Genomic DNA, 16,396 nt, shown 5'->3' with positions numbered 1-16,396 from the left:
CGGTTTGAGGTTTATTCACTGTGCTATTTTGTGCATCGTCTTTCCATTGATTTTGCCATATACTTAATTCAGCCTTTAATGTAACAATTACATTTAAGGGAAGATCATTTTCGTATATTTTTGCAGCCTCTAAAATAGTTTTAGTAGGTATCATATTTATTGAAATGTGATGGGATTAATCTTTCAAGTGGAATAATTTCTCTCAACCTTTGATAAAATCGAGTCCTTAATTGATATATAATTTGGTCAATAAATGGAATGAATATAATTATTATGTAATTAATCTTCCGGATTTGTAATATTCACATTAGCTCTTTGATTTTGTTTGCCACAAACTCGAGGTATTGTAATATCGACGTTTATTTTAGAAGCAATTTTAAGTACATACTTCACTAAATATATTTTTGAAATGACTATCAACATCTTTACGGATAGATTCTAAAAATTCTCGTACAGTTATAACATCATTTAGTGCTTTTGATAAGTCTTGATGTTTACTTTGAAGAATTTGACTTAAATTTAATGTATAAGAAAAAATAAAACTGATAACGGTAATAGTGATTACTGAATGCTGGTATAAGAGTATTATTGTAGTATTCGTTCATTGCGTTCATGCATACGAATAAATTTAAATCTTTAAAACAAAATCTAGTAAATACGGCCAACGAGCGGGGGGGGGGGGGCATGGCCCCCATGTCACCCCTGGATACGTCACTGATTATACCTTATAACAATCTTGCGACCAACCCAACGAACCATTTTAGTACTTACATGTTATCTAGTATCTACGTATTATAAACATATTTTAATCTATATATACGTAGTATGAGCCCTTACACACTAGGCAAATAGTTTGCGCGCAGATACGATTTTAAATCGTCGTGAATGTTCGCCTAAATTTATGTATATGCGATCAATCGCGGACGATGGCGAATTTTATTCGTTCACTTTACATAATGTGAATGGTCAAATTTAATACAAGCTGTCTAATTTTGAGCGAACGCAGCGCGCGAACTATTCGCCTAGTGTGTAAGGGCCTTTATAAACGTTAAATTAATTGGCAATATCAAATACTCGATAAAGTATTTAACGATATCAATGAATATCTCAGATAATAAAACCCATTAAAAATAATTGACAAACGACAACGTAAAGTCTTCAGAAGATCTTATCCATTTTACCGTTAAGGCGTACGTTGTTTAAATAACTATCAAATGTATTGAAAATTAAACACAAAAAAGGCATTTACATATTAAAAATACATTTATAAATAAAAAAGGCAAAAAAATACATCCATTGTTTACATATTAAATGACACACATTTTTATGTAAAAATTATTTTTTCTATTATTATTAAAACAAAAGGCTTTTGCCTTTAAATCCGAACCCTAGTTATTATTTACAAGATCCAGATTTATATGCATTTGCATGTTTTTTTTTAACAGATCATAAAAAAAAGGTAGAAAAGCTACAAGTTTGTTCTATAGCCAATAGATCTGGGATACAAAGTTTATTTTACATATTTTTACATATTTCTGTATTTCGCAAATATCTACCATAGTATTTCATACCTAATGTTCGTTGGTTTTACCCACATATACGATATACCTACCTATGGTTCGTAAGGAATTTGTTTACTTGTATCTTTTTGTCACTAATGCTGCACCATAAAAGGCCAAGGCACCAAGATCTCTTGATGCATTTTATACTAATATGATTCATTTAACATGTCTCGCTCACAGGCTATATGAAATTGCTGTAAAGATTGATATTCAAAACTATTAAAATTAATAAAAATTAATATTAAAAATCTTGTTTTATTTTATTATATTTTATTAATAATTAATAATTGTTATTATATATAATAAATTAATGAACATAAAATAATTTTTTTGTATATTTATTATTTTAAAAGGTATATTCTACAAAATATGAGTATAAATTCATATTTTATAGTGCGTATTTCTAAGGTTTTTAGAACATTTAAATCCAGGCCCTAGTTATTACCGTGAATTTATTTAAAATATTATGACAATGTAACGCTATCTGTTTGCAAAATCGTGAAATGTTTGTATACCGTAACCGTGATAACATAACCTGAAAATAATTTGAAAATGTTTAAAGCTATCATTCAATACGCTCATCACTTGTATTTCGTTTCTCATGGCAATTGCTATTGTTTTATAAAATCTTATATATTATTTTTAAGTTACCCTGTACTTTCGACACTTGAATACTATTTACGTTTTAAATACTTAATTATCTAAATCGTTTTCATCCAATTACAACTTTCAGTCAGCAAATTGTTTACTCACGAAAAATGGCCCAGACTGAAGCTGCAATAAAGGTGAATAAGATATATCTATCATCTGCATTACCAGTTGAAAATAATCAATACATGATTGACAAATTTAACAGATGTTGAAAATTTGTAAAGATCATTTTACTAACGCTTAAGATTTTTAGTGTACCATTTATGAAATTTATCCTCAACATGGTTAATCATTTATATCTTGTAATAAAAATTCTTCATAAATTAATTTTATGAAAATTGCCATTACAAATAATTGTACATTTTATAAGTTTATCGATGTACTGAAACTGAATGATTTTTTGTTGCTAACATTTTATATTTAAGCAATCAAATATTATTTATTTTCTATATTCAATTCTCTGTTATTGATAATTTGCTTAATTGTGTTTTCCAGGCAAAAGAATTTCATGAAACATTGAAGGTTGACGTATGTATTGAAACTATTTTTACTTGTAAGATTAAATTTGTCTGAAGATCTCTACTATTTTTGTCTAAAATATTTTTTTGTATTTCTAAAAGCAACAATTTTTGGTGCGTTTCACTCAGCTAGTATGAATCGTATTATGAATTATTCCTATAACAAATATAATTTGAATGTTATTCATCTCATATACTTGTTTGTTAGTTAAATTATTAAAAAAAAAATTTAATAATTTAATACAATGTTTAAATAATAATAATAATTTTTATAGAACTTATTAAATAACTTATACAATAATTATCTTAATCTAAAATAATGTTAAAAACATGTGGTGTTTAAGTACAAAATACTAATACTTATTTTATTATGTTAATGTCTAAATTATAGGCAGAGAATCGTATAGTTCAAAAATTTCCTGAACGAATAATACATTTAAATGAATTACTCAAAATGCCCGAGTTTCGTATTGCTGCAAATGACATAAAATGTAAATTAGAAGTTCCTTCAATTTCTAAAATAGAAAATAATATAAACAAGTGAGTTAAAAAAAAAATGTATACTGTTAAAAGTAAATATATTGAATATGCTGTGCTTTAACCTTTTACATCACTATAAAAATAACAATTAATATAACATATGATTTTAGTTGTGATGGAAAAAATGCTGGGAAAAGGCCACGTTTAGATTCAAATTCACATGATACATTTCCAGGACAAACGCTCATACCATCCAATAAAAAACTTGTTGAAGTCATTAAAATTCTCAAACCCAATATCAAACAATTAGCTGAAGATACCAATGCTCTTCGTGAAATATGTTTAATATTTATGTAATTATTACAATTATTTTTATTTATCTTTATTTTTAGCTAAAAATGTGGGTATCGTTATTAATACCAAAAATTGAAGATGGCAACAATTTTGGAGTATCGGTACAAGAAGATACTCTTGCTGAAATACAGCAGGTTGAAGTCGAAGCAACCAATTATCTTGAACAAGTGTCACGCTATTATGCATCTCGTGGAAAACTTATCTCCAAGGTTTGTATTGGTTTTAATAATTTAAATTATGTTTAATAGAGGTACATAGTTTGTTTTTTGAAAATTATTATTTTAGTCAATTGGTTTTAATATTCATACTTCCTATGTTATTATGTCATAATATGTTTAGATATTCTTGAACAAAATTTATTTTTGATTTCAAAATTCTTATAAATTAAAATCTCATAATTTTAGGAACAAAAATATACAGTTTACAAGTTTTATAATCAATATTTATATAAATATTAATGAAATACCTAATCTAATTTATGGGTTTACTTACAGGTTCTATATAATACAATTATACCTTAGATGGAATTTCCATTACCTACAAAATTGTATATCTATATCTAGTCTAATAATAGTCTTTATTTTATTATTTTGTTAGTTTTTGATTAAAGAGTATCAATTTATTATCAAAGTTAACGGTAATAAAATTATCAGTTATTTAGACATGTTGACTTTTTTCAATATTTTAATCTTTTAGCTAGTTATAAGCATTTTTAATATTTTGGTTAAAAATTAAAAATTCTAATGCTCAATTACTGATAATGTTTTTTCCTTTAACTTTTATCAGATATCAATAATTTACTCGTTATATCAAAACTTACTACTTATAATAGGTTCTATTAAATGTAAATTTTCTATATTGTATGAAAGTAAGATTGATAAAACACATATGGGTGTAATATGTTCTTAACATCAAAATATTAGTAAGCCTACCCCACTGTTACTAACCTTCAAATCATTTCTATAACATCTAAGATTGAACAAATGCAGTAAAAAATTTTCAACTTGCATCTTATTAAAGCAGGCACCCCTGAGGCATTATCTTTTCCCCAATTCTAAAATACTACAGACTTGTCATTGATTGTCTAACTTTATTACTCTAGCTACTTTTGCTGACCATGCAGCCATAACTATATTTAATTATAATATAATCATTGCCACAAACAACCTCCAAAACCACCTATCAACTACAAGAATGATTAATTTTATAGAAAATTAAAATCAAAAAAAGCAAATTCAACCATTCCACTTTTACCACCCTCAACCTTAAAAATATTCTTTCTGTTTACCTAAACAACCATATAATCTCAATGGATAGTTCTGTTAAGTACCCCTTCTCAATAAAAAACTAACCTGGGCAGTTTATATGAAATAAAAAATTAAACATCGCTTAATCTTAGACTCTATAAACCAAAATCTCTAAAGAATAAAACAATTATTTATAAACAAATGTTATGTCTCGCAATGACGTATAGAATCCAACTCTGGAAAATCGTAAACAATTCAAACCTAAGTAAACTTCAAAGTTTCAATCAATAACTCTTTGTTCTCTAATGTTTCTTTATTCGTCAGCAATTATACTATACTTTATGATTTAAACATACAAAATCCACCCTTGCTTCTTATCACTATAATCAATTTTATAAAAACTTCTTTAACCACGTAAACATTCATATCAAAACTCTCTTCTTGTACATTACCTGACAATCCTTCTCATTGTCTCAAAGGTAAATGGCCATGTGATCTATTAAATAATTGACAACAACTTATTCTCCCTAAATTCTTAAATTGAAAATAGTGTAAATAGATCCTCCTTTACTCGTGTTTTTCAAGTCTTGTACAAACGTTAACTTAATTATTGTATTAATTGTTTGTAAATGTCTTTAATGATAATTTAAAAAAAAAAATATTAGTAAATTGTAAAATAATGACTGAAAAACATTTATTGCACATTTTAACACTTATGTTAGAAATGATTTATAAGTTGGTAAGAAAAATTCTGATTTCCCTATCAAAATAATTCTTGACAGTCTTGGCTAAAAACTATAAGTACCTCTGTGATAATACTTAGGTTAAGCATTTTGATACAATTATTTATTTTAATTTTTTATATTATTTAATGTGAGCTAAAAAATTAAAGTCATCATTTAGTTCTTTAATTCCAGATGTATCTGTAGTTATAACTGATGATAATTTTCAGAATTTTAAATAATGTCTTGAATATTTGCCAATCAGATAGTTACAATTATTAACTCAAATACATTAAATAGAAATACTAAAATAGTCAACATTATTTTAAAGATAAATAATAATTGGGTATTTTCATGAAATAAAAATATACTACATATGTTGAGATAATAAACTCAATTCTATTTTAATTTATCTAGAATTTGGGAACAAATAAAAAAAAAATTGTTTACACAATCTTGTGATAGGAAACAGCGATAGTAGTAGAATAACTTGTTAATTGTTTTAAATTAAATATTAAATAGATATTATTTAATGTAAAATTTGGTTTTAAAACAAAAAATATGAAATAATACATTTTTAATTTTAGGTTTGCAAATACCCATATATTGAAGACTACCGATGTGCTGTTGAAGAACTGGATGAAAGACAATACTTATCCATGTCTCTTACCATGCACGAAATTCGTAATCGTTATTCAACACTGCATGATATAGTCATCAAGAACTTTGACAAAATAAAGAAACCTCGATCGTCAAACACTGACAGTTTATATTAAACACAGTAAAACCATACTCAAAACTTTAAAATTTAAATTTATACCCTTTATCATTCCTTTGAAATGTTCATATTCATGTCAAAAATATAAGCAACATTTTTAGTAATAAGAATAAAATCATATACAAAATGTTATCTTCAGTTTAACATTAAAGATGTGCAGGGTAATAATAGTATATCTTTAATGTTTGTAATTTACAATTTACATGCATCCTATCCTATTAAATTCTAGATTTACTAGAACCAGACAATATTATATGACATAGATAATAATAATAATATTGTAATAATATGTTTTTCTACGCTTTCCTGTTATTACTGTGTATTATATTAAGGTTTTTAAAATATTTAAGTTTGTCTACAATTTATTGGTGTAAAAAATTTTACCAATTTTTCTAACATTTGTATACTATTTTTTAAAAGTTTTATATCAGCAAAGATAGTTGAGGTACTTTATTTTCTGATTAAAATTAAACAAAGATTAGCTTAAAATAGAATATCATATTATATATATATATATAAAAAGGTTCCTATTCAAAATATGTATTTATGTTTTTTATTTTGCCATAATATCAAAGTTTTACCACATTCATTTCTGTTAACATTTAATGCTTAAATCTTAATATTAATTTAATGGCTTGGTCATATCATAATTGATTTCATACTAAATTTGATAATAGTAATGATAATTTTGAGTTTCATGTGAGATCAATTACATGAATCAAATATCATATATTTTATTCTATCAAATTATGGTTTGACTTAAAAAAGTCTGTTCAGAGAACACATATTACATGTTATGAATTTATTACATACATAACTTCATGAAATATATATGTTTTTAATATGAACAGCCATACTAATTATCAAGTATAGATATTTATTAATAGGAAAATAGTTCTTTTTATTTATCAAATATCTTAGAAATTCCATAACATAAATACAAAATAAATTTAGTTTATTTTGTAATATAACTAATTGTGTGTTATAACAATATTTTTATTTATTGTTGAAATTGAATGGTGACCAAAAACTTGGGTCATAATAAACATGTATATTGTCTGATTATAAAAAATGATATGAAATCCTTAATTTAAGTCTGAATAATTGTTAGATGTTCAAATTAAAACATTTTACAATTGTAAATAATAAATACCTAACTAAAAAATAAACACTAAATAGATTAAAATGTAATTTCATTGAAATCTTTATTGTTCTCCATTAAGTGGTTGTATAGACATAATATTCCATAATTAATATTAATGTAGTATTGTAGTAGGTCACATGAAATACTATTATTGAACAAAATGTATGTTTTACATAATGAACATCAGTACAACGGTACTAGTGTGCTTCTATTTCATATTATCCGACTAACCTATACAAGTTACAGTATATTATGCAATTTAAGTAACTTAAGGTTGTAGGTTTAAAGAACATATTTTGTTTAAGTAATAACTTACAAGTCTTTAAATATTGATTCGACTCTTAAATTTTTGGAAATTATGTCTAATAAGTAAAGATAACAATAGTATACCTATCATAAATGTGGTAAACTTTGAGCATTAGTTTAACTTGGGCTGAAAATACATTTTGTTTTTCGAGTCATAAAAATTGCATCAAAACGTTACCCATCTACGTTAATAATTTAATATACTCGGCGATTAAAATATTTTTTTCACAAAATGTGTTGTTCAAAATACAATTTTTGGGTTTAAAAATCTGTGTTTGGAGTACGGCAATCCTTTATTTCCTCATGTTAGGTATCTACCTACGTTTGTGTACTATTTTATAGTTGTTTCGACAACCTAACGCATCATCAGCAGAATTGTGATTAGAAAGTGGCTAAAACCTAATAATTATATTATTTATTTATAAGTATTAATTAATTTTCATTTGTTCTGTAGGTATTACATATATACATACTATTATAATGTTTTTTATTTACTTTATTATTATAATATACTTTTATGTTAACAGCTGAAATTAACCTAAAAATTTAATTTCCAAGTTAAAATTATACGTGTTGTAAAAATGAAAGGAAACAACTTTTTCCTTAATAACAATGGTAGGATTTTTGATTAAATCAATTTAACTAATTTTTAAGTATTTGGTCCGCATTGTTATTGTTCTGACGTAATAGAACTCAAAAATCACTATCCAGTTACCTAGTAGTTAATGACTCAAGATCCTACGATTTACAATCTCACAATTTCTTCTAGGCTCCAACCAGAGCACTTTCCTATATAGAAAAAAAAGAACCCGTTGACCATTAGTTTCAATTATACAGGACCAGGAAGTAAGGGTACGGTTGTGTTTTTAATGAACGGTAAATTATTTCTTCTGACCATGTATCACTTTTAAGTCTTAACTATTGTGTACATTGTACACAACATTGACATTTGACCTTAATCCTTCTACGCCCTGCATCTTTAGTGTGATGAGTGCCTAAATTTTTCGTTTGAACGAAACCAAATATTAAAAAAATAAAAATACATAAATAGGAACTTGAATTTTGATGTACCTTTTCCGTATAAAACTAATCTTGAACTGTTGAATAATATAAATAACCTTCGTCAAATAGGTAATTTTGTCTTCAGTCAAGTTATTTCTAAACTCATACTTATCTATTAATTCTAACGAGTGACAGTGTAAATGTGTAATTACAGGTGTATCTTTAGTTGGTAGGTACTTTAAAAGTCATACAGTCTAACAGAAATAGTAAAAATCATCATCAATCGCTAACCATTCCGCGTTATCGCCGAAAAACAATTAAAGATTATAGGTATTTTATATCTTTAAAATTATCACTAATTATTATTATTATTTTCATATAAAATGTAATTTACACTAAGAAAATACAATATTGTGTAATAATTGACTGTAGTCCAAGTCTAACCAGTAATCTATTTATTATTAACAAAATATCAATACATGAAATATATTTAATCATTAATAAATAATGTAAAATTGGTGTAAGTCAAAGAGCAGCATAAATATTCTAAAATATACTATATGCTACTAACCCTTTCAATAGCGAAGATAATAATTTGGATTTTACATGGGTAATAATTGTATTGATGCTTCAATTTTGACACCACCTGTTCCGGAATAACTGGAGGTAAGCTAAAGAATACAATTTAAAAGTATGAACGAATAATATATTATTTTACATTATTTTATAACGATTTACAACCAAGTACGTGGTTTGGCGATTGGTAGACACATACCTAGCCAAGGTCCAGCCTACCAAGCATCTAGATATATTTATATTTTATGCAGAGTGATTCATTGCAATTGTGCCCACCTTTATTAATTGAAATATATTTCAAGTATACTCAAGGACTGTATATTTATTTATTTATTTATTTTTGTCACATATAATTTAAAAAGTATCTTTTGTAATGACTAATGAGATACCTATACATTGTTTTTTTTAAACGAGAACCAAAATTACTTACTATATTGTTAAACAGATGATTTTTTTGAAAACCTAGATGTATCTTAATCCAAACTTCAACGATTATAGTTTCTGAGTTTTCAACATAAATAATTTTAAATTAGTTTTCCAAAACCTAAAATAGTTGTAATTGTGTACTCGGACAATTTGAACGAATAATAAAATTTCGATGTAAATTGTTAATGGATTATTTATTGCTAACATTTTAAAACTATTGTAGGTAGGTATACCATTTCTTACAAATCTATTGGTTATCATAAATGACCTATTAGGCTAATAATTGTTTTTAATATATGATATGAAACAATTCAAAAATCGCTTTTTTGAATTTTGATTTAGATCCATCAAAATTTCATTAAAAGTCATCTAATTACTAATTTCACATTTTAATTTTTACAGGAAAAAAGTATCATTCTCATTTAAAAATAAGTACAAATTGATACTTCTTAAACAATTTAAAAATATGGTTGCATAAAGTAGTATACCTACCTAAAATTAATTTAATTAATTAATTATTTTGAGGAAATGAGAATGATCAAGCTTTGTGAGTTATTCTGTATTTCTTGTGAAGGTAAACTGTTATAGCGTAAAATAAACGAATACCTATGTAAAATTACGGCATATTAAATGGATAGGTAGTAAACATTTTTTTTAAAAAAAGAAAAGAAATTATTTAGATTAGGTATACTTTAAATAGGTACCTGACTTTTTATAAAAATCATAATTAAACCACATTTTATTACAAAATTATGAACTCATAGACATTTATACGCGAAACACAAACACAGTGGAACACATTATCTTCTTAAAGAATAATTAATAAAAATAAATAAAATAATATTCACGTATTATATTCTACTTTAAGCTTTGTGATTGAAATAATTTTTGTCATTTGTGCGTAGGTTTGTGTGAATGGAAATTTAAATTAAGATTTTAGTTTATAGAAACATTGATTTAACTTCATATGAGTTAAGTAGAATTGGTGGCTTAAGTATAAATGCGAATATTATGTTATCTTTTAATGTTATACAATTTTAAAATTATTAAGTTATAATTATTTATAAGGAAATAACTTTCATAGATATATTATGTAAACTTGTCGACTGTAATGGCTATTTGCTATACGCCTAGACCAGCTTTAATTAAATCGCATTTTCATCGTCAGTACAAAATAAAGGTTAGTTACTATAATAATATAGTAATTTTAGTAACATTTATCTTAAATAAGCCAAAACGCTTAACCTGCTACCCAATAATTTTCGGAATTTTCTTCTTTTTTGTTTTTTTTACTTCTTTAATACATTGCAATAGTTAGTTATAAATGCTATTAAGCTACTATACGTCTATACCTAAACAGAAATGTTTATTAACGGACAATTTTTTTAAAAGATTTTGAATAGCGACAATATTTGGTCTTAAAACGTTGGTAATTATTCCACATTGTTTTCTCAAATAAAACATAATATTCTTTACGAGTTTTATAGGTACCTAAGCTATTCTGGCATTGTGCTTATTATTTTACAAGGCTTTTTTATAAAAAAAACAAACGAAATTTCGTTACTCGGTTATAATTATGATTAAGTTATAATAATTATGCATATAAATATACGAGTATATGGTTACATTCAGTGTGATTAATTGACTAACCGATTGATTTCTAAAAACTAAAAATGCAACCCATATAATTCATAATCAGACATAATCAAAAATGACCGCGATTGTTTTTATATATATTATATACATATTACTTATATAGGCTATTATTATAGCTATTTTTTTTATTTCTTCTCGTGACATTCGAGCGTAACGCCGTTAAGGTAGGTAATCTTTATCTATGTGTACATCTATATATACATATATATATATATTATACATTTATAATAGTATATACGTATTAAACAAAATTTACAAATATAGTGTACACTTGTATATGTGTCAGATAAAATAAAAATCAAATATATAAAAATTTATCTAAATAGAATGAAAGAACACGCATGATAAGTATATTATATAGTGCTAATATAAAGGAGTAGGTTATTTACGTCCTTCTTTTTTCCCCCCGTTTATTAATATACATCTACACGCAGTAGGTATATGGCATTATGGCGACCGCCTGTAGTATAATGGAATAAGGCAATAACCCTACTGTTTTCATTCGCCCCCCTCGGTGAAAATGCCCAGGGCTGAGAGAAGTCGAAATAACCGTTTTAAAAAATAAAACACTTACTATAAGAGGTACCTACGCGTCAAAAGTTGTATGTGTATATACACGATACGCGAAGTTTAGTATACACAGTTATACACTGTAAATAAACAAAAACGATGTAGACGTACCTATATTATTTTATATAGGTATTCGCAGATAACAACATACAGCCGCATGGCTATGATATAATATAAAACGCTATAGGTACTATATAATATAGTAATAATTATTACTTTTTTGAATGTGACCATACATTTTTAATTTTCATATTTCGATGTATTAGAAATCGATCAATGAAACGATTGTAGGTATATATAGTTAGTAAATTATAAGTATTTTAAGTGTTGACGGACGCGGAACGGAGTAGAGTGGCTGCTTGATAAAAATTAATTAATTTTCAAAAATTTTATTTTCTAATGACATCAAATAATTTCAAAAATAAAAATTTCAAACAGTTAAGATTATTTGAAATTACAATTTGTGTTGAAACTCGTTATCATTGTACAATGAGTCACACATGTATAAGTACATCGACGTGCAGTATCATCTGCAGCATAATATTATGGTACATATTATACCTACGATTGCCGTTTTCGGTCGGCCTCCTCGGTGAAAGTGCCCCGGGTAGATAGAAATCCAAATGACCATATATATATTTTTTTAAATTAAACACAAAACATTTAAGTATAGAGGTACATCGTACCGTGTATTATACTTTTGCGAAAAGTTAAATATATATATATACAATATATAGACATGCAATTATTATATAAGCTAAAAAAATAAATTAAGCATGTTTACAGCAAAATAATGCCATATTATAGTCGCCTAGCTTTAATAATATACCTGGTATATAAAACATCGTATTATATTATTATTATTATTATTATTATTATTATATAGGTACCTATAAATACACGCCACATAATCTGTTGATCGCACAAATTGCAAACAGGCTAGCTATAATTATACACGATAAATACTAACTATTAATTATACATTCTTCTCTTTCTCGAAAAAATCACAAAGGTATTTAAATAGGCATAATGTCAAACGATAATATATTATTAAAGTTATTTTAATGTTTATTATACTTGATTGCCCACATTATTATAATGATGTATCTTACTATAATATCTTCGAAACTTCTAATATTTATATGTATCTATTACCGTCTTATTAATGTAAAATTTTTAGTATGTATGATTTTTTTTTTTTTAACGGATTGTGATTTAGATCCATTAAAAACTGTTTAAGTTAAGGTGATTATGAACGAGCATCTAAAAATGATAAAATATGTAATTAAAAATTGAAAAAAATAAACTGGAAATTAGAACTCAGTAGTAGGTACATATTATGATAGAAATTCACCTCATCATAGGGAATACGTACCAATTATTCACTATATTACTTAAGGTTCAATGGTTGTATTCAATAAAATTCAATAATAATTCATAACTTTTACCGAAAATTTTTTATAAACGAAAACGGTTCGTCAGCGTTTTTATTCCTAAGGATAATTAACAATTTATTAATGTTATTAATAATAATTTAATATTATATCTACCTATTTAAGATCAGTGTGATTGATATCGTGGTAAAGATAGCTTAAAATTAATATAAATACTTTAAAAATAGTAGTTTTGATAACTAAACCTGTAGTTTTTCGTTTAAATATTCAATTTTATCAAACTTTAACTAAAAATAATCTAATGAATAGTGAGTTCCAATATTAATAATTATATATAATGATTAGGTACAAGTTGAGTCTCTGATTTTTATTCTAAAATCAAATCAGATTTTTTTAGGTGATAGTGGTGGTACAATCAGGTTTTGTGCAGATACTAATTAAATAGTTGAAAATAATATAAAATATCTATAGTATCTTTATCCAAGATTAAGCAAATTATTTAAATTTTTACTCGTTTAATTAAACGATTAAAGAAAAATTTAATTTAAGCTAATTGTATTTTATAAAAGTTAACTTTTTTAAATTCCTGTGAAAAAAACTTATGAAAAAACTTGTATTTAAATTCAAAAAAATAAATAAAACACCTTCTCCAGTATTATAATTACCTCTTTATTGTTAGGACATGAAGCATGAGTCTATTGGTTAGGTTAATTTGAGCTACAGATCATTTTTAATATTCGAAAATCACGCAAACTCCGAAAAAAATAACTGGTATATTGAGTGGTAAGGGTAAGAAGTGAGCTATTTTAGTCGCGAGTGACGTCTGCTTGCAAGTATGTCTAAAATATTTTCTAGTGAATGCGGGTTTAAGTTTCCTAAACATAGAATGGATATGGGGTGAGTTCATTGCTTAAATTGCTAACGCCTGAAAAATATTATCTTGCAAATAAACATTATTCATATATTTATAAACGAATAATGTACTAAGTTATGGGACTGAAAAAAATATCCTAACGTCATCAGTTCTATTTGTTAGGTATTGAGGAAATGCTCAAATTAAATGGCTATTTTACTTGAAAAGGAATCGCATGCCAATTACGGAAACAGGCATACAAATGCGTACATGTAAAATTTTTTGATGTATCTATCTATTTGACTTACTAGATGGCAGCACATAATTTTAATATATTGAAAATATAATTTTTATAATATTCATCTTTCATCTTAAAACTAAACAGTTTTTTTAATTTTTCACACTGAAATAAAATTAAATTACACGGGAGATCATTAAACACGCTATGTATATATAGTTGCGGTACTTCTAAAATAACTTTACACTATTATATATGATAACACTTATAAATTATATTATCAAATATAATATATCTAATTTACTTTTCAAACATTTATATAAATTTAATGTTTAAAAAAAAAAAATAGGAATTTACATGTAAAAAGTACGTATTTGTACCAGAGGTATTAAAAAGAAATAAAAATAAGAATACCCCTCTAATCACTTCTTGTAGCTTTTTAAAAACGATCTTATCTTTTTTTAGTCAATTTTTTTATAATTGCACTGCTTCTGATTATATTGATATAAAATTAAATGCTTATGAATGATAATTATATACTCGTATTAATTAATAACAATAAATTAAATATTAAAATGGTATTTATATTTTATTTTGTTGATATGGTTAAAAATATATTCTGTCTATTCAGCTGTAATCAATGTATATTGTTTCCGTCTATTTCATTTTAATCTATTGTTTTTTATTATTAGAGAAATTTGATCAATTTATAAATTATTATATTATTTAAGTTCGGTGAAAGCTTTTTTTTAGATATTTTAATTTGAAAAAGTCATGACAAAGTTATGTAAAGATTAAATTTTTACTTTTAGTTTTTTCTCCTCCCTCTCTTACAAATAGGGCCTAGGGACGCCCTTGCTTTGTTTGCGATATTAAACTTTTGAACAAGCATTGGACGTTAATTAAAAATAGAATAACAATAACAACAACAACAACAACAACAACAACAACAATATTCTATTCGTTCACTTTCGACGTAATTCACAAATCACAATACAAATTATAACGTTGCCCCGAGTGCGGAGTGAGACCAAATTCGTTAATTCGACGAATATTATATACGAGTATTATACACTATATGCGAGCGTCGGAACGTGTATCACCGATTACAATAATAATCATAATAATATTGTATTATAAGAGCGACCTCCGCTTACACAAAATATAATTTATGTAGGAGTATGATATCGATACCTGTAAGTCTATGTCAATGCATTCTCCCAAACCCCTCGGGGCTAGGAAATTATATACATTTGCGAGACTTACATTGTGCTAGCTTCCAAGCTACGAAAACACTATACACATAGGTATGACCTATCTAGTCGTATAAAATAATAACGATAATAAATATGAATTAATATCAATATATTATTAGTTCATAATATAATAATCGTAATAGTATGACACAATGGCCGCGCGCCCTGAAGAAACGCAACTCAATCGTGGCCGAAAATCTATTTGTATACCGTCCGCCACTATATAATGTTACCCAGACAGAGCCTATAGCCGAAATTACTCAAGAGAGCTGTCGCTCAATAATATAATAATATAATAATATAATATTACAATGAACTACAGCAGCCCGAGGCTGCGGTGGAGCCCGCCGTTGCCTCTGGTCCCTCTTTTGTATAAAAAAAATATAATATGACACTGGATTTTGAACTATATACGTATTTTGATATTCATCCCTTTTTGATCCTAACAAAAATCGTCCATGATTGACTAGTCGTCATTAACGAATGACGACTGTCGACTACTTAAACTATTTATTTTTTTTACTTTTTAAGTTCTACACATTTTGGTAAAAATATATTACACATATTATACCTTTTAGTGAATGTTTGCTTGTATTATATACATCGTAAAAGCCGGTAAAGACTGGAAGAATTTTTATTTTAAACTTAACTAATAATTATTGC

The 16,396-nt window shown here is 25.9% G+C and overlaps 1 protein-coding gene across 2 annotated transcripts; it reads left to right on the top strand.

Moving 5' to 3' along the window:
• Positions 1-2,132: 2,132 nt before the first annotated feature.
• Positions 2,133-6,485, top strand: LOC112597344 (proteasome activator complex subunit 3). Of its 2 annotated transcripts, none has more exons than XM_025343352.1 (6): positions 2,133-2,347; positions 2,709-2,735; positions 3,123-3,271; positions 3,382-3,538; positions 3,604-3,774; positions 6,122-6,485. In XM_025343352.1, exons 1-6 carry the CDS (start codon positions 2,321-2,323, stop codon positions 6,308-6,310), a joined length of 720 nt encoding a protein of 239 aa, XP_025199137.1. In that variant the 5' UTR covers positions 2,133-2,320; the 3' UTR covers positions 6,311-6,485. The 2 variants fall into 2 exon arrangements, with proteins under 2 accessions (XP_025199137.1, XP_025199136.1); XM_025343351.1 differs by having other exon boundaries at positions 2,135-2,347; positions 2,709-2,741.
• Positions 6,486-16,396: the final 9,911 nt, after the last annotated feature.

Source organism: Melanaphis sacchari, unplaced genomic scaffold (genome assembly GCF_002803265.2).
Source record: "Melanaphis sacchari strain LSU unplaced genomic scaffold, SCAv2.0 Contig40_pilon_pilon, whole genome shotgun sequence".
NCBI lineage: Eukaryota > Metazoa > Arthropoda > Insecta > Hemiptera > Aphididae > Melanaphis > Melanaphis sacchari.
This window is presented reverse-complemented; position numbering and strand designations above follow the sequence as displayed.